General features: G+C 41.8%; 1 protein-coding gene across 3 annotated transcripts in view; it reads right to left on the reverse strand.

Moving 5' to 3' along the window:
• Positions 1-2,420: 2,420 nt before the first annotated feature.
• LOC120827230 (junction plakoglobin a) overlaps positions 2,421-26,973 on the reverse strand; it is a 127,195-nt gene continuing 102,642 nt past the window's right edge. Inside the window, exons 16-23 of one of the 3 annotated variants that reach the window (XM_078084375.1) lie at positions 26,181-26,218; positions 23,839-23,994; positions 23,434-23,532; positions 18,384-21,307; positions 18,189-18,250; positions 18,004-18,087; positions 17,791-17,894; positions 17,341-17,699 (exon numbers count right to left, since the gene is read on the reverse strand). In XM_078084375.1, coding sequence (XP_077940501.1) covers positions 21,212-21,307; positions 23,434-23,532; positions 23,839-23,994; positions 26,181-26,218 — 389 coding nt within the window. In that variant the 3' untranslated portion in view covers positions 17,341-17,699; positions 17,791-17,894; positions 18,004-18,087; positions 18,189-18,250; positions 18,384-21,211. Of the gene's footprint in view, positions 5,307-16,276; positions 16,420-17,340; positions 17,700-17,790; positions 17,895-18,003; positions 18,088-18,188; positions 18,251-18,383; positions 21,308-23,433; positions 23,533-23,663; positions 23,995-24,392; positions 24,464-26,169; positions 26,219-26,973 lie in introns of those variants that run through there. The other 2 variants (XM_078084376.1, XM_040189961.2) reach the window with 2 other exon arrangements.

Consider the following 26,973-nt stretch of genomic DNA (forward strand, 5'->3'; position numbering starts at 1 on the left):
TTTTTCACACCCCATCATGTAGACGACCCTAATATAATGATAAAAACATTTTTGGGTGACATACAAATTGAGAGGTATACCTAAATGTGTATAATAATTTACATTAAAAAACATGTTTAACTAGAAAATGCATTTCCTGCTGAAAATGCGTTGGAATGCAAAAAGCTGAAAGCTGAAATGATTTTTTTTTCAAAAGCTGAAATTACAGAAAGTTGACGGGAATTTGAATACATTTGCTGAAATTAGATATTAGAAAAGCTGAAATTAATTTGATTAATTGCTGAAAATACAGAAATGGGAGAAGCTGCATGGAATTTCAATAGATTTGCTGAAAAAGCAGAAATGAAAACAGCTGAAATAAATGTGAAATATATATTAAAAAAAACTAGACAGAAATGAATATTAAAACATTGCTGTTAATACAGGCATTATTTTAAAGAACTGCTGAAAATACAGGAAGTGGGGAAGCTGAATTTCAATAGAATTTCAAAAAAATACAGAAGTTGCTGGTTAGAAATACAGAAATAACAAAAGCTGAGATGAATAAAAATAGGTTTTAAATTGTTTGTAGTAATAATAGTAGTATTATAGTTGTAATTGTGGTACTACTAGTACTAGCAGCAGAAGTCGGTTTAGTATCAATAGCAGTAGAAAAAGCTGTAATACTAATACTATTAGCCATAGTAGTATTTGCAATAACATTAGTAGTAGTTGTAGTATTAATAGCAGTAGAAATACTAGTAGTATGGTAGTAGACGTATCAGTTGTAGTACTACTAGAAGTACTAGTAATATTCTTAGTGCTTGTAGTGGTATTTGAAAGAGCAATACGTATTTCAACGAAACCGCTTCCCACGTATAGTGCTGGGACAACTGCAACAGGTAAAAGCGATTTATCCAGTGGATATAAGACCAGTTCAGGCCAAGGATCCCACAGTCAGTACCGCCGGCAGTGAAACCAAAGCTAGTGCGAGTGATGCTAAAGTCAGTACAGCTCGTAATAGGAACACTGTCGAACAAGGTTTGTGGGACCCTCCAGTGTCAGTAGATCACTTGACTGCAGACCAGCAGGAAAATGTGAAACAAATGCTAAGGGAAGAATGTGCTGCATTTTCAAAAGACGATAATGATGTTGGCTACATCCCATCTCTGCAGTTGAAAATCAGATTGAGTGACACGACTCCTGTGAGACGGACCTACATCTCTGTACCCAAGTATGGGGACCGGGATTAAGAAATCCCAGTCCCCATACTCCTCACCCATAGTCTGTGTGCGCAAGAAGGATGGTAGTTTGCATCTGTGCGTGGATTACAGAGAGTTGAATCAAAAATCCATTCCTGATCGTCACCCTATCCCAGAGTACAAGACATGCTAAATAGCCTCAGTGGGAGTGCATGGTTCTCTGTGCTGGACCAGGGCAAGGCTTATCATCAGGGTTTCCTGGAGGAGAGTAGCCGACCACTCACAGCGTTTATTACACCTTGGGGTTTGTATGAGTGGGTAAGGATCCCTTTCGGCTTGTCCTCGGCTCCAGCGGAATTCCAGCGCAGTATGGAGGAATGCCTGACAGGTCTCAAAGATGAAACATCGCAGCCATACTTGGATGACAATCTTGTCCACAGCAAATCTTTAGAAGACCATCTTCAAGATTTGACAGTGGTGCTGCGCCGTTATCAGGCACATAGAGTTAAACTCACCGCTAAAAAGTGTGAAGTATTTAAAGACAAAGTGAGATTCTTAGGGATGAGGGGTTTATCAGGGTGAAGAGGCACGATGCCAGCCAACAACATGTTGCCATAACCTTGTGGAGGACATTGAAGGCAAGGGGAGGAGGATATATATCCTCAGCACAGAGGATTGTGGGAGTCATCTTCCCTGACCTGGACTCTGTGTATGCTGGCGGCCTCCAGAAGATGGCCAGCAACATCTACCAAGACATCGCACACGGGTCAATCTCTGTTTTTTTTCACAGCCTCCAGAAGATGGCCAGCAACATCTACCAAGACATCGCACACGGGTCAATCTCTGTTTTTTTTCACTGCATCAGGAAGAAGATTCAGGACTATTAAAACGCGGAATAACAGACTGAGGAACAGCTTTTTCACCAAAGCGGTGTCCTCCATCACACCCTCACTCATCACCCCACCCAAGTCAGATTTAGATTCAGATTTAATTACTCAGAAAGTAGTTGAAACCCAGTGCCGGCAAAATCTGTCAGTATCCAGAAGAATATGTTTTAACAGTTGTAGCCCACCCAAAAAATGTTTATTTTATTTTTAAAGTAGGACACTGTGTCATTAACAAAATGCTTTGCGCTAGTTAGGGGGTAATGTAAGAACCAGTGCAACAAAGGAGAAAGAAACAAACTGAGGCTGGTTCATATTGAGGATCAGGAATAAACTGAGGATGATTCACAACCAGTTAAAAGTTCCTCACAGTCACTTTAATCACATATATTTTAAAACACAGGACAGTCTTTGAAGGTCAATAACGTTAACAAAAAAACGAAGCACAAAAATGAAAATTACATTTTTCAGATTAAACAAAGTAATAACATTTATTTATTGGGAACAATGAACGTTTTAACTTGTTGTGCAAATCACAGCACAAACTACATTTAAATATTGACTTCTGTCATACCCAAACATTCTCTCCAGCTCTACCCAGCATTTTCTCTCAGCCGCATGTTTTGGACCGAGTAACTAGGATGTGCACCGTGGTGTGTTGTTTGAATGCACACAGCGGAGAGTAGCAAACACTTCTATTTTTTGATTAAATATAAAGCCTATTGAAGACAGAAATATATCTTTTTGATTGATGTAATTGCCGCTGGAATCAATCTTCAGAAACAGCCATAGTTGTCCACTGTATTGATATTTTTGTTCCTCAGATGTGGCCAGTTTGAACCTAGACAGAGACTTTTGCATGCATGTTTACCGATTCATGAATCTTACAAGTCTAAAATTCTTAGTCCAAAACAATGATATAGTTCTTAACAGTGGTGCATTGCAATTATACACATATTTTTCATTGACTATTAAATATGCTTGCATCTTAGCTGCCAGTAATGACTCTCTGCAATTCCTTGCCATTTATTGGAAATATTGACGTTTATATTTGTCTTGCGCCCTCCAGTAAGTCCTGGACCAACCTAAATGCCAGACAGCCAGGGGATTTTTGAGATGGCAAGAAACTGAAATGTTCTGTTTATCCATTGTTATAGATTTCCACTTATGTCACCTCCCTTCTCTGTCTATTATAGGGATGAGTTACAGAAACCAAATTCGGACTCCTTTTCGGAGGTGATTCTATCCAGGTACCCAGTTATTTTCAGGGGCTTGCAACAGTGCTATTGACCATGATAAATCAAGCAGTTACAACGCCTGCTGTTCAGCAAACCAAAAACCGTTGCTATCGATGGGAGTTAATTGTCACTTTGCTATATCCTATGATATAATCCAGAAAACGAACTGACTAGAGAGCGAGGCTACCATGACATAAACTTTCTTAACCCACCGCTCAATGTACCGTGATAGGCCAAATAATGTACCATTCTCGACAGCACATACTTATGGCTAGTATTGCAGCTGTCAAAGGCCAGATTTCAGTTAATTCAAGAAGCTGTGGCAATCAGTTTCCTGGCAGGCAACAAACATCGCTCATTGGATATCGGTATGACTTGTTTTCATTTATCAATACAAATTAATCAGTCTCCATATCATTTCATTTGATTAATAAATACATGACACTTCATTTATTTATATTTTTCTTGTACTATTAAACATTTAATCATCCATAGATCGGGAAAGCTCTCCATGCAGGCACAATAAATGTATACCAAACTGCTGAAAATAACAACATTGAATGATAATCCAATTCAGGAAAAGTATAGATTGCCTCAAAGCAATTGACAAGTCATTGTAGTTGTGCTTTCTTAACACTACAGGCTAAGGATGCTGTTGATTATCTTTCAAACAACAACAGCTGCTGCTGCTGTACAAACAATATTGCACGCAGCATTTTTTGCCCCAACTGTCCGTTAGGGCAGCAACTGAAATGGCGACCATGTAGGCTGTATTATAAAGTGATGGTTAGGTAGGAAAAAACTGCATCTTTAATTCATTCCGTCAGCAGCAGAAAGGATCTGTATCTTCTCTTGGGGATAGCCCACCCCCCTCTACTGACAGGGAATTACAGTCATCAATCCACTTCTATACTGTACATGTAAGAATTGTTGTACATATACTCCGTAGTATATGTACAACAATTACATATAATTACAACAATTACAATAGTACATATACTCCATGGTATCCAAAATGGTGTACACAAGATTGTTAGAAACCTAAGGTCCATTTCTACTGAATATTTGTGAATCCAGCTGCATGTGAAGGAAAATCTTAGGATTTCTAATCTGATTCCAAATATGTCAAAGTGATTTGTAATCCATTTCCTGTGGATATTTGAAGAGAATTCCCACTTGGTCGAAGTGAAGCTGGGACATAGTGGGATTTGTAGTTCAGTTCTTCACCTCCATAGCTCCATGGCTGGTGCAATCCAAATTGACTTGTAAAACCTCAATGTGTGTTTTCTCAGTTTATAAAAGGTGAAGAATCTTTCCATGAGTACTCAATACTACCATGTAATAACCACTCATGGACACCCTGGAACATGTATTCTTTGCAAATACACAAAGGAGAAATATAAAAGACAGCAGCTAGGTTTAAGAATTGGTTACAAGGGAAGCATTTGATAGCAATGCCATTAGTAATCTCAACGCAAAATCTATTTTTGTTAATTGATGTTTTAGATTTTAGGATGGAAAATAAATTAAATCTTAAACTTTTAGTTAAACTGAGAGTTTGAGTTAATTCAAAAGAACTTCTTACAACCCATTTTTGCATATTTACTCTCTCCAATTAATAAATCCTTTACAAGTGCAATGATAAAACACAGGATAATGATTATAAATTTCATTAAACCCCCTCCTGTTGGCCACGTACATCCCAAAATGTTGATGTAATGCACTCTTTCTTTCATTGCTTCAAAAAGTTACCCGTGTAACAATGCCTGAAAAAGTAGACACTGCAATCCCACAGTTAAACATAACGATGTTAATTAATTGACAGCAACAATAGACATTATATTAACAAGAAATGTGTTGATAGTTCTTAAATTGCCGAATGGGACCCACCCTTTGGAAAGGGCTAGTTCCCTTTTTCATTAAAAACTCTTTGTTCCTCCATCCATTCCTCGACTTTGCTCATTTTCTCCTGTTTTTTCCCCCAGCATTTCTGTCGCATCACCCTGCAACAAAAGAACATCAAATATTCTTAAGCATGATCTTCAACTTATAGATATACAAATAGATCTCAAATTAAAGCAGCGATAAACGGGCCTTTGCCTCCCCCTTGCCTGTCGGGGGGGGCTGCCCGACAGATGGACACGCGGTCAGAATAAAAAAAGAAAAAGAATTGGAAAAAAAAAATAGTCCAGGAAGGGATTTGAACCCAGGACCATACACTTACCACAGACTAGACTACAGGGTCATTTCCTGAAATACATTAATCCATACACTCAAGGCAGAGAACAAGAGCTGATCATACTACTGCAGAGAGAAGTTTGCTGCTTCTCCAAGGAGAATTCTCAACAAAAGAAAAAAATACAGAAAAAAAGAGTTTGATGTGGGATTCAAACCCCAGTCTGTGGCCCTAACCTTAGACTAGGCTACAGTACTTGCTGTATTAAAACACTGTGACGGCCCCGGGGCCACTGCCAGGGTATTTGTGGGTGTGTCTCTGTCTGTGTTTTGTTACAGGGTGAACCTCCTGGTGGAGTGGAGCTGAGGCCATCAGGCAGATCAGACGCAGCTGGCCACTGTCTCTAGAGTGCATGAAAACCTGCCCCTTTCTGATTGTTTGGGGGTGACTACTTGTTCTCTCCTGGTCCCCAGCATAATGGTGTTTTCTTTGCTGTGTTTTGTTTGTTTAATTAGTTACGTCAGTAAATAAACATCCTTTGCTGGTAATCACTGGAGCGTGGTTTCCTCTATTTGTTGTGGCCTTTGAGCCGGACCATAACAAATTGGGGGCTGGTCCTGGAAATTGTACTATTAACAGAGTTTAATTAATTGATGATTTTGTGGAAACCTACAAAAGGGGGCATTGACCCGGGTTAATTTGTTGCTGTGGGATGATTTGGAATCGTTGGTTCAAGTTGGTTTCCGTCTGGTCACGGGACAAGCAAGGTAAGCATTGAACTTTTTGGTTGCGCAAATGTATATATTAAGCCAATTCCCCTATATGTATAGCGCGTTTTCTTCTTTAGGATGCGTGTGCACAGGAATGTAGTGCAGGGTGAAAGTGGTTGGAGCGGTTGTCTCGGGAGCACGTCCATGGTTGTGGCGAAGTTGCCAGCTTTGCTGGTCGCCTAACCAAACTATTGGGTTGTGGTGCGTAAATACCCGCGGCAAATAACTCCTGAAGACTAGGGTTGAGTTAGGTAGATTGGGTTAGGCAGTTTAGAGGGGATGCTCCATTTGAGGTTATTTTGTGGTCTGTGTTGCGCACTATTTAGGTCAATACTATACATTCTTTTGTTTACCAGGGACTGATTGCTGTTGTGCATTGGTCAGGTTGTGTTAATCATGGTAGGAGTAGATGAGTTCATTGCTATTCCTTCGGAGAAATTTTTGGATCAGTGTACTAGGGATCAGTTGTTAAAGATAGCTGATCATTATAGACAAGTTTCCTGAGTGAAATAAGCGGGCCGCCATTGGCTGCCAACGACTTCCGGTTGTGTATGCAAAGCACTTCCGGTTAGCGAGTTAGCGTCTTTTACGGTCTATGGTTAGCGTGCAGAAAAAGTAAACTATGGGTGGTGTTACACGCCGACACGGCTCCGGGACATATTGTGCTGTTCACGGTTGCAACAATTCGTGGCGATTGCTGAATGTTTGGTCGGAAGGAGAATGTTTCGACCATAAAAACATTTTTCTGTTTTGCGGTAAAATGCTATAGATTTACACTCAAATACGGAAGGCTTATCATTCGCGGAAGTCAACACAGTCTACTAATTATTACGCAGACGAATGTCAGCTTTTTCATAGAAAAAAGTAAGTTAATACCTTTATCCATTCCGACGCTATTAATAGATATGTCAGGGGTGCGCACTTTGACGCTCGTCAGTCGACTTTGAAGGGTTAAAGCATGCTTTTAGTGCAGGCAGGCTAGAGGGGATTACTTTTTCTTTTTATTACTCTTCGTGTTCTGTTATATATTAACACACGGATACATACAAACATCTTAATACAAGCATAAGATGGGCTAACGTACCTTCCAAAGCACGGCGGTATGGCGTTATATTTGTGCCACAATCCTGAGCGCGTAATTTTAAGTTTTGAGCACAGAGAACTATATTTTAGCAAAGAAAAACATTCCGTGCGCGCAGTTTACTGAGGTGCCCTCGCCACAAACTGGTTTTCTGCGCGCAGGCAGCGGTTGCTGCGCTCGCTCCACCTCTTCACGCTGCGCTCGCTCGACGGTTCACTCACGCGCTCGCTCGAACTGCAGCAGCGTTACATTTGTGCCACAAAACCAACCAATCAGAGAATTAAAGAAGGTCCATTGTGATTGGCTGTTGGTCTCCAATCACAACGCTAGTAGAACTACCTACAGCATCGCGGAAGCTCAGCGAGTTGTTGAAGTTTGCAGCATTTGTGCTAAATGCTAATGGCCTGGATTAAAACACTTGCTGTTCTCATCATTTGCTTCGGTCATGTCTGATGGTGGCTAGTCGGACTTCTAATATCACTCGTTTTTGTCTTCTTTAGGAAGCGTTGTGATTGGAGACCAACAGCCAATCGCAATTGACCTTCTTTAATTCTCTGATTGGTTGGTTTTGTGGCACAAATGTAACGCTGCTGCAGTTCGAGCGAGCGCGTGAGTGAACCGTCGAGCGAGCGCAGCGTGAAGAGGTGGAGCGAGCGCAGCAACCGCTGCCTGCGCGCAGAAAACCAGTTTGTGGAGAGGGCACCTGAGTAAACTGCGCGCACGGAATGTTTTTCTTTGCTAAAATATAGTTCTCTGTGCTCAAAACTTAAAATTACGCGCTCAGGATTGTGGCACAAATATAACGCCATACGGCGGCTGCATGGCTACAGGTACAGCCTGCAGTCTCCACATCTCCCGTCTTGGTAACCAAAACCCAGGCGTTATGCGCTGAATTGTTAACGGACTCGCTTGGTTGAACATCGGCCATTATATGCCCATATCGTGTAAAAGTACACAGCCCACTTTGTCGGAATGGAGGTACTAAAACACCTCTGAGCTTTTCAGGTTATTAATTGCATTCCCATCCACCGCCATGGAATCAATACAATAAGAAAAGATCTTGGATGTTGTGATGCTGGGCCATATCGACATGTTGTCCGCCCATGATGTTACCTTACTTGGATGCGGATTGGTCAAAACACCATTTTTAACAAGATTTTCGGTCGAATGTTGCCATTCCAAAGCCATTTTTACACCACTACTCAGCCTGCGCCGGAAGTTCTTGGCAGAAACAGGAAGTAAACCGGAAGTGCCCGGGAAACTTGTCTATAAAATCAGCGTAGGTGACAGGAAGTTAAAGGAAAATGTTAGATCTACTATAAGGGCACATGTCTATGATATGGGAGTTTTAACACCTGTATAAAAATCACATAGACCTACTAATTTGGCTTTGGATGGGTTTTCGCAGGATATGGCTCATAGTGTAGCTTTAAATTTTGAACAGAAAAAAGAAATGTTGATATTGAGGATGAAGTTAGAGAAGGAATTGGAGTTGGAACAGATGCGGCAGGTTATACACGAGTATTCCAGTCTGTTTGGAGATGTGCCATCTCGTACACATGTATTGGAGCATGACATTGAAATAGTGGGAGATCAAGCAGCGTTTTTATCGAGTAAGTCCGGAAAAGCGGAAATCTTTGGATGCTGAAGTTGAGTATATGCTGGAAAATGGTATTGCTGAACCATCATCATCAAGTTGGGCGTCGCTTTGTTTATTGGTTTCGAAATAAGATATTACCCCTCGGTTTAATTAGTAAATTTGACCTCTTTTAAAGGTTAGCTGACAGATATTTTGAAGGGTAAGGTAAAATCTATCTTGTCTACTAGCTGCCAAACAGCTTCTGAAAATGTGAAGGAAATTCTGTGCAATGCTCCTGTTTTGGCATCTCCTTCCATGGACAAACCGTTTAAACTTCAGGTCATGTAGGGGCGGGAGGTGATGAGTTTGGTATTGACCGACCAGTGGGTTTTGTGAGATGCATGTACTGGTAAAATATGACATTGTTTTGTGCTAAAGCCGTGTCTCAAGTGTCCTGTATTTGACCCTGATGTGCAAAGAGCAGCATGATACAAAATGTTGCTTTGCAGCTGTGTCCTGAGAAGGGAGGGCGGTCAACTCAAGCTCATAGACGCTTCAAAACAAAGGATTTCTGTTCATGGCCTTGGTTCATATCTTATTTGGTACGAAAGTTCCGGATCCACATTTTTTACTTTATGTCAATTAATTATGATTTGCACCGGCCACTAAGGAGGATCTTGTGTGTGTGTGTGTGTGTGTGTGTGTGTGTGCTACCCTCTGCTTCACCTGGGTTGTTATCTCAGCCTGCTTTGTAGCTTCTCATAACTGGCACGGAGAATGTCCTTCACATGTGTATAAAAACTCAGCGTTTTTACTGCTCGGAGACGTCATTACACCGGGCGCTGAGATACATGCTGGTGTGTTGGACCTCCCGCTTGCAAGCAATAGTTAGAGCCAGATATCTGCGGAGAATTGCTCATGTAATCTTTTTCTCTTCAAAATAAATGTTAACTTTTGACTTTAATTGATCAACGTGCTGCGATTCTTCTCATCAACCAACTCGGGGGGGATTGGAGATCCTGACAGTTTCTATTTGAAAAAATGTAACAAACATCAGTTGAATTATTCTGTAATTGAAAAAGAAGTATTTGGTCCTTGCAACACTTTGATGTGTATGTGGGTTCAGGTCCGGTGATTATTTATACAGATCACAATCCATTGACATTTTGAACTCCCTACACTGAGTTGTGAGGTTACAGGATGAAGAAGAAAGGAGCAAGTACTGGTCAGGGGACTTTGTATTAGGTGTAGTGACAGTTATGTGTAAATAGAGCTTTGAGGAATAATTTAAAACCGGTACAATCAAAAAACAAAAAAATAAAAAGTTTAAATATTATGACTGTGAAAAGGAAGAGCCTTTTCCCCAAATTGACTGACAAGTGGGCGAGTTCATTCCTTGTTTGGGACCGGGCACAGAATATATATCTAACCGCCTAAATGTGTACATTAATGTCAGCACTTGATTATATAATTGTTCACATGTACATGACAATAGTGTTGACGTTATGCTAATAATTTACATACATTCTTATATAACTGTTTCGGATACAGCCGGTTCAATTAGACCTGACCGAACCCCCTGCCATTTGGTTTCTCCCCAATTAGCCCAATTGACGGGAAGGCTGTATAAAAGCGAGGGGAAAGGGATACGCAAGGAGAGTCTGGAGTGAAGTCACCTGCAGAGAGGTTGTTGTTCCTCCAAGTGTTTGGGTTTTTCCGTTTTGCTGAAGACCAACGTAAGGTAATAAAACAGAATGGTTAATCGCATCCCAGAGCGCGGCTTCTTTCTTGACTGCACCTCATCGAAACTCAAAGCTTGGTGAGCCCTTGATGCCACCATCCTGTGTTGCCGTTGGCCTCAAAGGCGCTACGTCACAATGACTTTATAGTGGTTGTTGGTCAGAGTTCCGGTAGGGACCCTGTCTTTATGGGGTGACGGCCCCGGGGCCACTGCCAGGGTATTTGTCTGTGTGTCTGTGTTTTGTTACAGGGTGAACTTCCTGGCAGAGTGGAGCTGAGGCCATCAGGCAGATCAGATGCAGCTGGCCACTGTCTCTAGAGTGTATTAAAACCTGCCCGTTTCTGATTGTTTGGGGGTGACTGCTTGCTGATTGCAGAACGTATTTCACTTTTCTTTTTGAAAATGTGTTAATTTTCTATTTGTTTTTACGCTGCAGATCGATCAAACGGGTGTTTGTGTTATTTATGAGAGGCAGTATTGGAATTTCATTTACACAAGTCTAGTTTTACACACTCGCACACGTTTACGTGTTTCTTGCATTTGCCGACGGTTCTCATTTCACCCGTTTTTGTGCGTACGCATGGGTCCGAGCTTGGGTGAAGCACCGCACATTTTTCCGTCAAGTTTGCTTTTTAGAAATACAATTTATTGCGTAGAGAGCGGCGTACGCCTTTTGTGCGTATGCAACGAGGCCCCTGGTCCCCAGCATAATGGCGTTTTGCTTTGCTGTGTTTTGTTTGTTTAATTAGTTAGTTCAGTGAATAAACATCCTTTGCTGGTGCAGAACACCAGCATTTAAACATGTAGGACAACGTCGGTGGCTTCCCAAAGAGAGCAGAGCTGTGGTCAAGTGGCTGCACAGACCTTTTCTCAAGTGGATAATTTCTCTCCAGTTAGGATGTGAACAGAGGTCCAGTCATGTTGGTCACAGTGGGACATTTGACAAACTTCATTCATTATTTTCATGTCTATTCTGCTGATATGCAGGAGGAATCTGCAGCCGCCAGGCGAGTGCACCTAGATCAAAGCAGTTGCTGGAGCTGCATAAATGAAACCTTTGGAAGCATTGAAATCATATAAAGTACATGTTTAACGTTAAATTTAAGTGCAAGATTGGATTAAGCGGTGGTGCCTCAAAAGCACCACCGCTTTGACCTTCAAGAATGGGTTTCCATGGCAACAGCGTTGCGAAACAAAACTGTTTTAATAACTTTTAAACATTTTCATGTCCAGAAAAGATATTAAGTGAAAACCATAAGCCAAATAAAGAATATTGCTGATTGCAAAGAAACCCAGCTGCTAAGGTCTCAACCAGAATAGGCCCAATTCTACAATGCCAGATTCGGTACAGGTTCGGCAGCCGGAACCAAAGAGCTTGAACCGGTTTCAGTGCTAGTGGCCGTGTCATGTCACAACCAGTTTAGGCTCGTTGCTATAATGCCATATTCAGGAATCAGGAACATTTATTGCCATAATATGTACACTGGACGACAAGACAACGGTGCATGAGTAAGGGAGTAGTATAAGGCTATGGGTTAGTTTAAAATGAAGGAATAAAAGTTAATATTTAAAAATGAAGTTCACCAGCAAATAGAAAGTGACTGGTGGAATGTCAGTGGGCGACCGGGCTCTGTTGATGAGCCCGACTGCCATTCGGCCTAGGTCTGTGAACTGCTCTCCTTGTGAGTGTATCTTCACAATTCAGCAGTTAGCCAAACTCCATTTGAAGGAATACGGGAGTCAGGATAATCGTTCAAGCTCCAAATGCTTTATTTTACAGCACTGACAATGAAAGATTCAAATTGGAGTAATCGAGTATCGCATACATTTTGATGGCATTCTCAGGGTGTCAGGATAAACTTTCACAAGACATATCTTAGAACAGGACTTTGCCGCAAAGTTGTTTCCACAAATCTCAGTACATAGAGAGTTCACAACCGGTGTTGTACGCTCTTTCTCCTCCTCCCTGCCGTGTTCCGTTTCGCTCTCCCCACCGTACTCTGATGGGGAGCGTAAGGTCCTGGTAGCCCACGGAGGTACTCCAGGATGTAGAGCTATAAGATGATGTTCACTGTTGCACTCCTCACACTTCAATGTGCTTTTGCAGTTTTGAGCGAGATGCGATGAGCAGCACTTGAAGCAGATCCCTTGCTCCTTCAAGTACGTTTTCCGTTCTTCGATGGTTTTGAGTCTGAAGCCATGGCATTTCCGCAGTGGGTGAGGCTTGTTATGAATTGGGCAGTGTTTAGCGATGTCATCTTTAAGTGCTGAATTGTTCTGAGCTTCAACAGGGGAGACATTAGTCTTATGCACTGACACTGGAGCTTTAAAGTTAACGTGCTTCAAGAATGTTTTTTCTCTTTGAGGGGAGCTGTTGCTAGGGAGTGCACTCTTAGACTGTTCAGGAGGAAGCGAAGTCAGATTCTTTGTTTGTTGTTTGTGCGGCAAGTTAAAGAATGACTGACTGTTGGCTAAAATGACCGGTGTGGTCCCTGATGTAATCGCTCACACGTTGATGTGTGGCTCATTAACTCATCACCCTCATATTCTGCAGCTGACTCAAATACCTCTGCCTGGGCGTTAGCAGCTGCAGCCTCTTTTTCAAAGTGCAGGGCTTCCAGATTAGCTTCAAGTCTTGCTTTGTCAACTTTCATGGCAATCTCCCTCTCCGCAAAGGTAACCCATGCTCGCGCAGCCTCTGCCCTTGCTCTTGCTGCTGCAGCACCAGCAGATGATCTAGAAGATCGCGATGCACCAGAATGTTTGGAATTGCAGACAGATGCTCCATCTTGTAAGCTCTGTGTTTCCTCTTCAGTTGCAGGTTTTAGATACGTTTCATCCATAGCGGTTGTTACTCACTGTGATCCGTTGCTGTTGCGTTGTTTAGCCAGCTGCATATCAGTCTTTTTACTGTACTGCTCTCCTTGTGCGTGTAGCTTCACAATTCAGCAGTTAGCCAAACTCCATTTGAAGGAATACAGGAGTCAGGATAATTGTCGAAGCTCCAAATGCTTTATTTTACAGCACTGACAATAAACGATTCAAATTGGAGTAAAAAGACTATTCTTTCGAAGGCGTTTAACATGGCAGCGGATGATTTCTCTGAAACAAAACAGTCTGGCAGCCATCAACTGGGCAGAACCTGTTATAGTGCTGGTTGGCGATAAACCCGGTGGCCATGTCTGAGCCAGAATAGGGCCACGTCTGTAACAGCTACATCTGGGCCAGATATGGCATAAATTGAATGGGCCAAAGCTGGCTCACATCTGGCCGCAATAAAATGAATCATATAATCATGGCAAAAACTGACACCGCCTCCCCGCGAGGGTTACAAACCTGACAAAGCATTGCAGACAAGTTAACGTTAAATGCGTAAGTGATGGTAAAATGTATAGGCTCATTTGACAAATCAATCAGATTATATTTCTTTAAATGTGCCTGGTGGCAGGAGGCTTCATGGATGCGCATCATCCAATGAGAATAATGATCTCAACTCTTTCAGAATATGTACATGAAAACAAGCCCAAAGAGTCTAATTCAGCGATTCCCAAAGTGTGGGCAGCGGCCCCCTGGTGGGCCGCAAAGGTACTGCAGGTGGGCCGTGAGAGGTCATTTACAATAGTTTTTTTTTTTTTTTTTAATTTTCACATTAGTTATGTGAAACATTAGTTGATGAAGCACAAACAATTTAAACGGACGGATTAATAAAACAATAAGGCTCTTGCTCGAAACTGCTGCTCTTGTCCGCCTGTCGTTCAACAATGGGGCGCTCTCTTGTAGTATTAAAGTAAATATACCGCGTTTTCCGCACTCCAAGGCACACTTAAGGCTTTAATTTTCTCAAAGCGACAGTGCCTTTATAATCCGGAGCGCCATATATATATATATATATATATATAATATATTATATGATGGATCAATTGGTTGATCCATACTGGTTGTTCAAGGCGCTCTGCCAAACATGCCAAAGCTCGGTCTACGACGGCGAGATGCTGAGCGGGCGCTCAAGTGCGTGAGATATGGAGCTTGTTTCAGGGCGCGTCGGAGAAACAAAGCTGTCGTTCTCGCCGAGCACTGAGATTAAAGAGCAAGAGACGGTGCCCTTTTCTTTACAGTAGCTGAACCATCTTAAAGGGGGAAATAAGTTATTCTAAAAGCAGCCGAAGATTTAAGGCGTGGATGGCGAGGGGGGCGGCGGGAGTGGACGCACCTCACGGCATCGATCGGACCCTGAAAGCACAGTGTCCACCTTACTGTCAAAAAGAACAACAGCGAGCGCCTAAAAAAACTCCTTCGAGCGCGAGCAGAGATTCTCCTCGCGAGCAACGAAGTTCACTTTTCGGATGTTTGATTTTGGTCAAATTCTTAAGGTCATTTAATGATTATGTTTTGATCACAGTTGTGATTAAAGGTTTGGGTGGGCCGCGAAAGATTTTCAGATTTCAAAGTGGGCCGCGGCATTCTTGAGTTTGGGAACCGCTGGTCTAATTGATACGAATGAAAAGGATATGTACTGTATCAGCTTATGTATCATATGTATGTGTAGATGACCATATAGAACTAGTTTTATTATGTGTGTGTGTGTGGATGTGTATGGCAGAATCGGTATATATCTATTCTTCATTCTCAGACATTTGATCAATTGAAGCAGTGAAATCCAGAAGTTTATTAAGCGACTGTGAGACTGTGTGTGAGACAGTATGAGAGATAGTCCGTGGGACAGTATGTGAGACAGTCTGTGGGACAGTGGATGCTCTGCTGCGTGACGTGACGTTTTGGCTTGGGAAAATCTTAAATAAATGATTCCTGTCTTCAGCATCAATAGCGCTCCTACAGGACGTCATCACGGGTCTTCATGATCTCGTAGAACTCTCTCCTAGAAAACGTTAATCTAACTGACATCGCTCCTTCATCAATGAGGAAGTGACTGGCCTTTTTTCCGGGGGAGTGGCGAACTAATCCAGCAGTTCAGGTGAACCTGGTGCAGGTTGAAGTTTTTTGATGTGTTGCTATGGTGATTTAGCCAAACCTGCTTCGGGGAACCAAAAAGCCTGATCTAAGTCATCTCATCCTGAAAATTATCCGGCTAACTCAGTTAGCCACGTGTTTGACTCGCAGAATAAACTTCCCTTTTGTTTCACCCGACCTATCTGTCTCAGCAACCTGTGACAGGGTTTAATAACATTACAACCCTAATTAGGGGTCAGGTGTCTTGCTCAGGGAAACTTCGACATGGAGCAGCCGGGGCTCGAACCACCAACCTTGCCTGGTTCACCCGCTCTACCCCTGCGCCATGTCGACCCTAATAAAGTACTTTTTTATCTATCTAACTGAATGTCAAGCACAAAAGGAGACTTTTCAGTTCATTGCTGTCCACGCTCTAACTTTGGACTGACCTCTTCTTGCAAAAATAAACGTTAAAATTATTTCTATGATCTCCCCAGGATTTAATCATGACCTTTGACAGAGCTAGACAATTTTAGTCCCACATATCACAGGATTCTGAAGAGAATTGTTTGACAGGGATCTTGTCCAAAGTGCAATATTTGACAAGTTTTCAAAGAAAATAAGTGACATAAAATAAATGACTTAAAAAAAGATTCAAAACAGTGCTGTGTTTGAGTACCTATTAGAGGGGTTCGGGGTAGGCTTGTCTTGGATCGTAGGTCTGCATATGAGGGATGTAGGTCTCATGGGGGACAGGATCTAGCGGAAGTCTGTCCAGAGGCAAATCAGTGTAGCCGTATGGGAGGTAAGAGCCATCTAACTCTGAAACAGACAATGGAGAGCACAGATCAAACATATATAATTTACAGATGCACTTCCCTGACTATTTTGGTGATGTGCATATTTTCCAAGCCGCAGTCATCCAGACGCACTCCCTGGAGGAGTCTGTGAAATTCAAGCTGTGTGCGCGACCGATGTCATGAACCCAAACATAACAGTTTGGCGAAATTTCGCCTAATTAAGCAAAAATTGGCTTTGGCTGTGGCTGAGCAGCTTGAGAGCTGTAAGTTCCTGTTTAAGCTGTAGTCAGCGTAACATCAGCAGTTTAGCTAACTTTTCCTAAATTATGTTGTTCAAGGTACCAACATGCATGCATACATACAAACATACATACTAACGTATTAGTGTAAGGTGTGCTAGGGTTTAGTTCATTCTGCAACGTCATTACTCTCTTTACTGATTATAGCTTCTCATTCAACATCTGTTGAAAATATGTTCAGTGTCATTTGAGAAATGTTTGTGTATATATCACTGCATGAAAAGGGAGATTTTCGTCCCCGTAAAGCCCGAAATCTCCCTAATTTACAACCGTTTCTGACAATTTGCAACCTGCGCACGTCGCGTTTGTCTGCCACAAATTGTCGGAAACGAACCATGACGTATGTGGAGAGCTGGCGGAGGTGCGAATGGCCCTAATTAGCATATGAATGCAGTGAAACCGCAGGTGGCCGAGCGGAGTGGGCTTGAATATCCTTACTCCTTATTGGATGAAACCACAACTTTCAAACAAGTAAAATCATTCGTGATTGGTTGGCAGATCTGTCGCTATTTGTCACCCGCCTCATTTTATTTATATATTCATATTATGCTGTATATTCATTTCATTGTTATCCTATGTAGGCTACTACACTATTATTAGGACATCAATGCATTTATAGAGAAAATGAACATTTGCCAGGAACATGTTTATGCAAAGAAAGCTTTATTAACAACATACAAACAACAAGTATAGACAAAGTGAGGATCTGCCCACACTTGGGTAAAGGCGGTTTAAAAAACTACAGCTCAGTAAACTGTCCGTTTGCCTCCTCTGGGTTGTAGACTGTCACTGGCGGCGTGTTTTCCGAGGCAGGCGCCTCAGGTGTGTGGCTCTGTATTTCTGAGTCTCCTTCGAGGCGACTACGCAATGGCGGCGACCGTACAATCCACCCCGAGACCCTACCAACGACGCCATCCTCTCCGTCCGACGTGAGCTCTACGGTGGCGGATTTCCAGAGTTCCACCTCGTCATCAGCCAGCACACTTTGTCTCAATTCCAGCAGCTGTAAAAACAATGAATCAGTACTGTGCGATGCGTATGGACACAACACATCTATCAATGCACCTGAAAAAAGTCAGTAAATAAACTCTTACGCTCGACTCTGCGCTGAATTCTTCGCAGCTTCCGCCCGCAATGAGTGTTCCGGCTGGGAAAACCTGAAGCTCCTGCGTACAGTCTCAATACGTCTTGCAGGCGGCTGGAAAACAATTAAATGGGTGTGGTATGAATAAAAAAAAAAAAAAAATCAAACGCAAGTCACAGTAACATTGAACAAGGAAGAAGAAACCGTAAACAGTGTCACTTACACACAATGACGTCTTTATCTAAATCGAAATCTGGACTTTTCTGGAGCAAATCCGAGGTCACTGCCTCATTATGGCGAGATTAGTCTGAAAACAAAATGTACAGTTATGATCGTATCCATCCTATGGTATCTATACGTATATATTTCCTTATACCGCAGAATGAAAGTATATTCTTTAAATCTTACCCTTGCTCCGGTTTGTAACGCCTGTAATTCGTCTCGGAGTTGTGAAGACGGCATACCGCTTCCTGTAAACGACACGGCAAAGAAAATACACTTTAATAAAGCTGTTTCTGCTCACTTGTAAGGCTACTAGGCTACTCTTAGCTTTCGTTTTACGCTACTTTTAGCTTAGCTTGCAGTCATCGAACATATTCTTACCGCTATCTTGGGATTGTGTGCCCGTCTCCTCTTCTTTGAGTCAGTTCCTCCAGAGCCGCCAACCTCTCCTCTATGGACAGCAAGCTGGAGAGTCCCGAACGCTCCAGTGGAGCGAACCGCTCGTTGATATCAGCAGTTTGTTGTTGCAGTTGACGAGACAATCCACTGAGAGCATTCAGCAGTTTCTTCTTGTCTGTCTGCGGACTGGGCGAAAGTTGCTGACCGCGGAGAGGAGTTGAAGGCCAGTTGAACGCGAGACGTCGTCCAGCCATTATTCACGAACCAGCAAAAACCAAACAAAGGAACTGGAGTTCTTCTGAATATAGTAACACACTGTTGCTCGTCTTGCAAGTACTGCTGTCTGAGTCATGCCTATGACCTCACACGTGATTGGACGAGGAGTCTAAGGGTCCTCCAATCACATACAAGGTTATTGTTATACAGAAGGACCAGTATTTTAGGAAGACAAATGGTTGGGACTTTGTCGTGCAATGAAACGGCTGATATGCTTTATGTAAAGCAGTGTTTTGCTTTAGAAGAAAACTGTACAGTGGTGCCTCTTTCTCCATTCCATATGTTCCACCACGTAAACGGGTAACATATATGAATGTAACTCAATCGATAGATGTAGAGCATAAAGGTCAGCATATGTTTATGCTAAGTGGTGTGGAAACGCTAACAGTTTTGAGGAACCTGTCCTTGACCCTCCAGCAGAACTACGAATAGCCATTATAAAGCAGTTTATAGTTGTTACATTACATTTAGCGGACACTTTTATCCAAAGCGACGTGCAATAAGTGCATTCAACCATAGGGTACAAACTCAGGAGAACAAGAAAGTGCAATTTCCTCAAATAAGCCAATTTACAATTTGCTATAGATGAGTGACGTTACAAGTACAATTTAAGTGCTACAATTTGTTAGTCTTTAGTAGAGATAGTCTGAAGAGGTGTGTCTTTAGTTTGCGGCGGAAGATGTGAAGACTCTCTGCGGTCCTGGTGTCTTCAGAGAGCTCGTTCCACCATTTCGGCGCAAGGACAGCAAAGAGTTGAGATCTAGTCGAGTGTTTTGCACTCAGTGAGGGAGGGACGAGTAGTTTTGCAGATGCGGAGAGTGCGGGTCGGGATGTAGGGTTTGACCATGTCCTGGATGTAAGCTGGACCCGATCCATTCACAGCATTGTAGGTGAGCACCAATGTTTTGAACTGGATGCGGGCAGCCACCGGTAGCCAGTGAAGAGAGCGGAGGAGTGGAGTAGTGTGGGAGAATTTCGGAAGGTTGAAGACCAGTCGAGCTGCTGCATTCTGAATGAGCTGCAGAGGTCGAATGGCGGTGGCAGGGAGACCAGCCAGGAGGGAGGTGCAGTAGTCCAGGCGGGAGATGACAAGAGCCTGAATCAGTACCTGCGCTGCCTTCTGAGGGGACGTATTCTCCTGACGTATTCTCCTGATGTTGTAGAGCGTGTATCTACAGGATCGCGTTGTCGCGGTGATGTTGGGAGTCAGGGAGAGTTGGCTGTCGAGTGTGACGCTGAGGTTCTTAGCGGTCAAAGTGGGCGTTAGTACGGAGTTTCCAAAGTTGACTGTCAGGTCCTGGGTAAGCGAATCTTTTCCGGGAAAAAAGTAGTTCAGTCTTGTCGGGGTTGATTTTCAGATGGTGGGCGGACATCCACTGAGAGATGTCAGTTAGACGGGCAGAGATCCGAGCCGCCACCTGGGTGTCCGAGTGAGGGAAGGAGAGAATTAGTTGGGTGTCATCAGCATAGCTGTGGTAAGAGAAGCCAAGCGAGCGAATGACAGCGCCAAGAGTTGGTGTAAAGCGAGAACAGGAGGAGACCCAGCACGGAACCCTGAGGAACTCCAGTAGTAAGAGGACAAGGTTCCGACACAGATCCTCGCCAGGTTACCAGGTAGGTGCGGCCGTCGAGGTAGGACGAGAGAAGGGAGAGAGCAGAGCCTGTGACACCAAGTTCCTGAAGGGAGGAAATAAGGATCTGGTCGTAACAGAGGAGAGAGAGGTGGCTCTAGCAGTGTGGAGTTGCTCTGAGACCGCAAGGAGAGCAGTCTCTTGTTGCTGCTTAAATGCTTGTTAGCATTTAAACATGTTCTTGCACACATTTCCTGGCTTCATCCCCACCCCGGACAGATATTTTTCATGGAAAGCAAAGAGAAGTTTGGGGCTTGCAGGGAACAGACACGTCATACCCAGCATAATTTCTGCCAGTTGAGCGCATTGCTAGAAGATGTGTGGTTAATACATCCTCTGTGCATTTAAGTAAGACCAAAGAAAAGCTCACTGTAGTCCTGCCACTATGCACTTGAGCTCTAGGAGACTGCGATCTCTGCAGACCCCTCATTCTGATTCAAATGCAGTTTGCATGGAATGCTCATTTTACCTTGATTAAAACTCATTTTTTAAGTTATTTTGTGCGTCTTTATTTTGTTATTAGTTAAAAAAAAGGTTGCCCGCAAAAAGACTCATAAAATAACCTTTGTTTACATTTTTGAACCCGGTGTCCTCGCACTATTTGAACTACCCCGGAGAGAGCGGCGGCGCCTCTCGTGACATCCCAATATACTGTATACACCCACAGTGCTGTCATTAGCATTATTTTTACTTTTGTGTTGATCTTTTTATTCATGTGAAGCAGAACAGAGTTTGGGAAATAAGAATGCAATTCAACAGTGATTTCAAATCGATGCTTCATCAGAGCATTTATTTAACTTCCCCTTGCATCATGCAGCTGGTGACCCAGGCATTTACAGGAGCAGTTCTCATATGAAGCATACAGTTTGTACAAAGACATCCAACACATTGGACAGGGGCCCATCAGCGTTCAGCCATCAGCTGAACTTCAGGGACCAGAACACCAGGCCGACGATGACCACACGGCCCAGTCCAGTCAACTCCTACCTCCATGTCGACCTGCAGTTAAAAGGGTTCAGGTTAAAGGGTCTGTTCAGCCAAAAGTAATGTTTACATTCTCATGGTCAAAATTGCTAACGGAGCCATTTTCAGTTAGTTATTAATTTTTTAGAACCTTGTTGTAAATATCACTTCCTTGGATTCTGGATGAATACGAACCGCTGTGGCATCAGAACGAGGTGGATTACAATCTCAGAGAGCAGATTAATTAATATATAGGGAAGAGAGAGCTAGGATGTGAAATGATCTCTAAAACACTGCTCCTTGTTTGATCACAACATTTTAGCCCATGATATTCTGACTAAAAAGAATGTACAGGCCTATGTTAGTTACATTATGCTTCTGATACGTGCCCTTTTGAATGGACCTTCCCCACATTATTAATAATATACAAAAGAACTTTGTGTTCAGAAAAGATACGGGCAGATTCATGTTGCATTGCCCCATGTAGGAAAGTAAGGTCACAATAAAAACAAAATTACTGCATGAATTCACACCTGTATTGGGTCCATCCTGGATAACCTGAAGTGCAGAGCATAGCTAGCATAGCGCTAACATGGCACTAGCTAGCATTGCACCACTAATAACCAAACGGCTGAAAAGTGGCCAGAGAAAATCTCTCGTCTTTAGATAGCTAGCTAGGCTGTCTTTGATTGCCTTTGTGGCACTGACTGTGGCAGCTTCTCTCATTTCTGTATTTCCAGTTCTTTAAAATAATTTCAGCTTTTTTTATGCCTGTATTAACAGTAATGTTTTAATATTAATTTCTGCTTTTTCAGCAAATCTATTAATTCCTTTCAGCTTCTCCCATTTCTGTATTTTCAGCAATTTCAAATTAATTTCAGCTTTTCTAATATCTGTAATTTCAGCAAATGTATTAAAATTCCCTTCAACTTTCTGTAATTTCAGCAACAGTTCATTTCAGCTTTTAGCATTCCAACACATTTTCAGCAGGAAATTTTCTAGTTCATGATATCCTCTATCATTAGAAACCTGCAAATAAATGATGCCACACCAATACAAAATTCATGTTTTGACACTTGATGTAAAAAAAAAAAAAAAAAAAAAAAAAGTTGTAATGTAACATGTAATGTACTATTTTGTTTTTTAAAAATCAATGGGGAATTTCTGAGAATCACAACCGCGATTCCTGGCTACCTTGGACAAGCACCACAGCAAGCTGATTGAGACAATCAAACGAGGGAAGAGTTGTCAGAATTAAGTCCTGATCAATTGTGTTCATTTTCATAACATGTTCCCTTGAGGAGTTAGATTAAATGTTGGAAGATATACTGCACGTTATCTATTGATTGTGAGAGGGCTTTTAACTGGTTTGCAACACTGCATCAGTATAACTGTGCATAAGCAGTACACTGCATGAACCAGTACACTGCATTAACCCGTATACTTCCCAGTAGTAGCTGAAAGCCTCTGTAGATCTCAGTTACTGTAACTCCAAGTACCTATTTGTATATTGTACAGTGTCTGCATTTTTTTGTAAAGTGGCAAAATTGGACAGTATAACATTTTTCTGTGTGCATTCTCCTCAAGGCTCTACAGTGTTTGCACTAAGGTGAATCTGAGTGTCTGCTGAAGTTCATCATTCTGTACCTCGGGGAAGATGAGTAAACCTTTTAAAGAGAATTTTCCTGTCTTTATTTCTATTATGTAAACAAGATCAAACATTGACTGTGACAAAATGTTTTGAGTTTCATCTTGTATGGACATTCTACTTTTCTATCACAGAAAATACTGTTTGTTGTGACATTTTATTTGAAATAAAGCAAGATATAGAATTGTATTGGACAACATTAAGTGATGTCTTTGCATGTCAGAAGAACATTTATAAAATAAGGTATAATTATAAATTTTATTCTTGATGAAACCTGATAAATTTACCTGTAAGAAAATTATAAATTTTAGTTTGTACTGAATGAGAAATCTGACTTGATGAAAGCTAATAAATTTGCCTGTAACAAAATTAGGGCATATTAACTACACTAAAGTAAAAACCTTCACTTCGATGGAATAATAAATACTAGGTTTTTCCAAAATGAAAAAATCAAGTGGTAACAAAGCTAAAATAGTGTACGGTTGTATGTAACAGCCGTTGCTATTGTGGGCACCTTTCTGAGGACCTCTGTTCCGTCAATGACTATTTTAATGTCCGCGTTTCCACTGACGATTGCCATGGCTGCTTCGTTTTCCTGCATATCCTGCACACACTAAAAACAAACAAATGAGGACAATTAGAAAGAGCATTTCCTGAAGACAATGCATGTCAATGCTGAACACCATTGTTTAATCAAAGTTGGTATATAGGTATTGTTTGTGTTAGTGAGGGAGATGCCCTTACCTGGCATTCTTTAATGAGGTGATGAACAGGTTCACCCAGGTACATCAAAGATTAGACGATGCACTCGATTCTAATTGTGATGTCCACAGTCTGTGCTTTTATTAATACCTATTCTTCCTCAAACACCAACTATTCAACTATGGATCCCATTGAGAACCACTTCATGAATAGCTACCTCATCTAAAACCTGCAACATTGCCTTTGTCAGCTCTTCCACACGTCCTCCCTTGCTCCTGATGACCTCCAGCAGTTTTGACGTGTGCTTGTCCAACTGCGCTAAGAACTTTGTCTCCAAGGGTACTGTTGTCACCCGCATGAACTCAGCATTAAACTGGAGAAACAATAACAGAGCATGCAGAAAGAACTTTTAAAGTGTATTAAATAAATTCTCTTCTGAAAAGAGTTTTTAAGGTTCAAAAATCATCTTTCATGAATGTAATTAATGGCATTGCATTTGCTTAGATGAGTCAGCAGAGCTTTCCATGTTTTGCAAGTGCATGGGCAATTCTCATGAGTACAGGGATAAGCACGGCCCCGGCCATAATGATGATGATCAAGTTTATAATGTTTCAGAAGTTCAGATCTTTTTGAATATGAATTCTCACAGGCTTAACATTTCCACATACATGGATAACTGAGGAAAAATAAAAAGGCAGAGGAAAGGACGGTTTTAGGAGAGTGATTCTAAATTATCACAAATACCCTCATGATATTGTACTCAGAAATTACTACAATAAGATGAGGGACTTCCAAACTGGTGGTTACACAGCAGGAACACCGTGGATCTTGTGGCAGCTCTCCTTAAATTAAGAGAGAAAAGAACGTTTTATTTGTTGGATATTCTCAATGTTACATGAACTATATCCAATACAGTTTAAAATTGACAAAACATTATTATGCCTATGAAAATACCTGACAAAACAAAATGAGAAAATACAGAACAGTAAACAATAACACAAACACAGCACAATAGCACAGTAAACACCACAGTACCAGTAATATGTATTCCACTATCCATAAGTCACAAGAGCATTTGCTCCAAAATAAAATAGCTTATCTACCTTTCTCAATCACCATCCACTCTCCCCTTTAGGGTTGTCACGATACCAAAAATGCAGTAGTCGGTACCAATACCAGTGAAATAACACCGATACCACGGAAACATATATTCTTTACCCGGTAATATTTGTAAATTAAAAAATATGCTTTTCCTGCACGTCCTCTCCGTTTGTTTGCATGTATCAGCTGTTTCAACACGGGCTAAGAAGCAGCTGGAGCCAGATCAGCCTGACCAGACAATCAGACAACCGACGAGCGTGAAAGGGAAGCCGCACTTCTGTAGAGATGCTACACCGGGAGTTTTAACTAACGTGCTAACGCCGTGTATAGTGTTAGCTAGCTAGTTAGCTACGTGCGAACGCCATATATACGCGTTTCTGAGTTTTCTAATTGTAAACGTCGACTGGAAAACTGAAGCGTATATTACCGCCATCAGTTCTAGAATAGGCGCAGCGTCGATGCCACACGGTGCTTCAATTTTTTATATTTTAGTATCGAAAGGCAGGCCTACCAACTCTCACGGTTTCGCCGTGTGACACACGCTTTTGCATGTTTTCACACGCACTCACGCCACACAACCAATTTCTCACGGCAAAAAAAAAAATCTGATTTTGGGCCGAAGCGCGTTCGTTCCTTTTCAAACTCCCCGACAATAGATGGCGCTAAGGAGCGCATCTGTAAACCCATTCGCTGCATAGACATCCTATTTACCCCAAAGAGTCCCGAAGTTAGCAACAGAAGAAGATTTTCAAACAGACACAACCGCGGGAGAAACTCAGGAGGAGCAAAGACTAAGGTATGTTAATGACATGTGGTTCAATTAAGTACTCACTCTCTTAAACTTTAAATCTTGAAAGAAATTATTTGTTGTGTTTGTGCATGTGATTTTGAGTGGTGAATGTAAACTCAGCTGTCATAACAAGCAGCAGGAGAGCACCTTGTTAACCTCTTGGTATACTGCATGCTCAAAACATCATAGCATTGTTTATTAAGGCTGCTCACATAGCATTTATCTTTTTATTTAAAGTAGGCCGCCCCTATCAACGACTTTGGGCCCCACAAACCACCAGAATGCAGGGTACAACATGGGTACTACGCCAAATGAATTCCAATTTCCTGATATTTGAGCCACCAACGTGTGTGGCTGCGTGCGCGGCAAAATTTTGGTCACCCCCGACAAAATCTCACTCCAAGGTTTTTTGAAAAGTTGGCAGCTCTGGAAAGGTACCGTAAGTATCGGTTCTCGTGACATCCCTACTCCCCTTATCCCACTTTCTCCTGCCTGTCTGCTCCTACCTCACTTGCCTCCCTCCCTGGCGAACCCCCTCCCCCCAGCGCCAATCTTAGCCCAACGATTAATTGCCCACAATGCATGAACTTAAGACAGACTCTTTGTCTGGGAGCTAAAATGTACACCCAGTCATCTTTAAAAATCGGAATGACTTACCTTAACGTTACCAAAATTCCAGAGGGTCTGATATTTTTCACAAGATCTTCTGCAATGGAAGATTGAGTTGGAAATAGGTTGCCGCCAGAACTTTTAAAGAATGCGCATGCGCGCATCACTCAGTCTAATAATAATGCTTTGATTAAAATGAAAAAAATCAGTTTAGTGCCTCGCTGTCAGTTTACATTGTAGTAAAAAAAAAAAGATTAAACCATAAACATAAATAAAAACGTTTATTTTAATTGTGCAATGTATTTTTTTTATCCATTGGAATGAAAAAACATTCAGTGTAAGTGGGGTTAAACACTAAGCATGGTTATTAAGTTACATGAACTTATTTTTTTTGTAGTTGTACTACTTGATTTAGTACTGCACACTTAAAATACCCAAGCTTTTCTAACTCACTAATCTTAAGATTACTTCGTTTTTTTTTTTTTAACAAATGATCCAAACAGCAAATCAAAAAGACGCCGTAAATCATGTTTTTAAAGTGCAATAGGTTCTGTTTTTCCTCTCAATAACAATTTTCTCCTGCTTAGTGTGTAACAAAACGGATGTTTGTTTATAACTGCCTATTGTGGTGTGAAGTATGTGAAAAAGAGGAAAGAAGATTAAGGTCAATAAAAAACTAATTAATGATAACTGCGGTCTCAGGATTGTTAATAACCGCAGTTCTGATCGGTCAAGAATAGGCATCCTTTTATATGTTAGGGTTAGGGTTAACCCTGTATACACACTGTATAAGCGTTACTGTAAATACCAGGGACTTCAAGTAACAACGGAAACACTGTTACTTGAAATGGT

This window comes from Gasterosteus aculeatus, chromosome 11 (genome assembly GCF_964276395.1).
Source record: "Gasterosteus aculeatus chromosome 11, fGasAcu3.hap1.1, whole genome shotgun sequence".
Lineage (NCBI taxonomy): Eukaryota > Metazoa > Chordata > Actinopteri > Perciformes > Gasterosteidae > Gasterosteus > Gasterosteus aculeatus.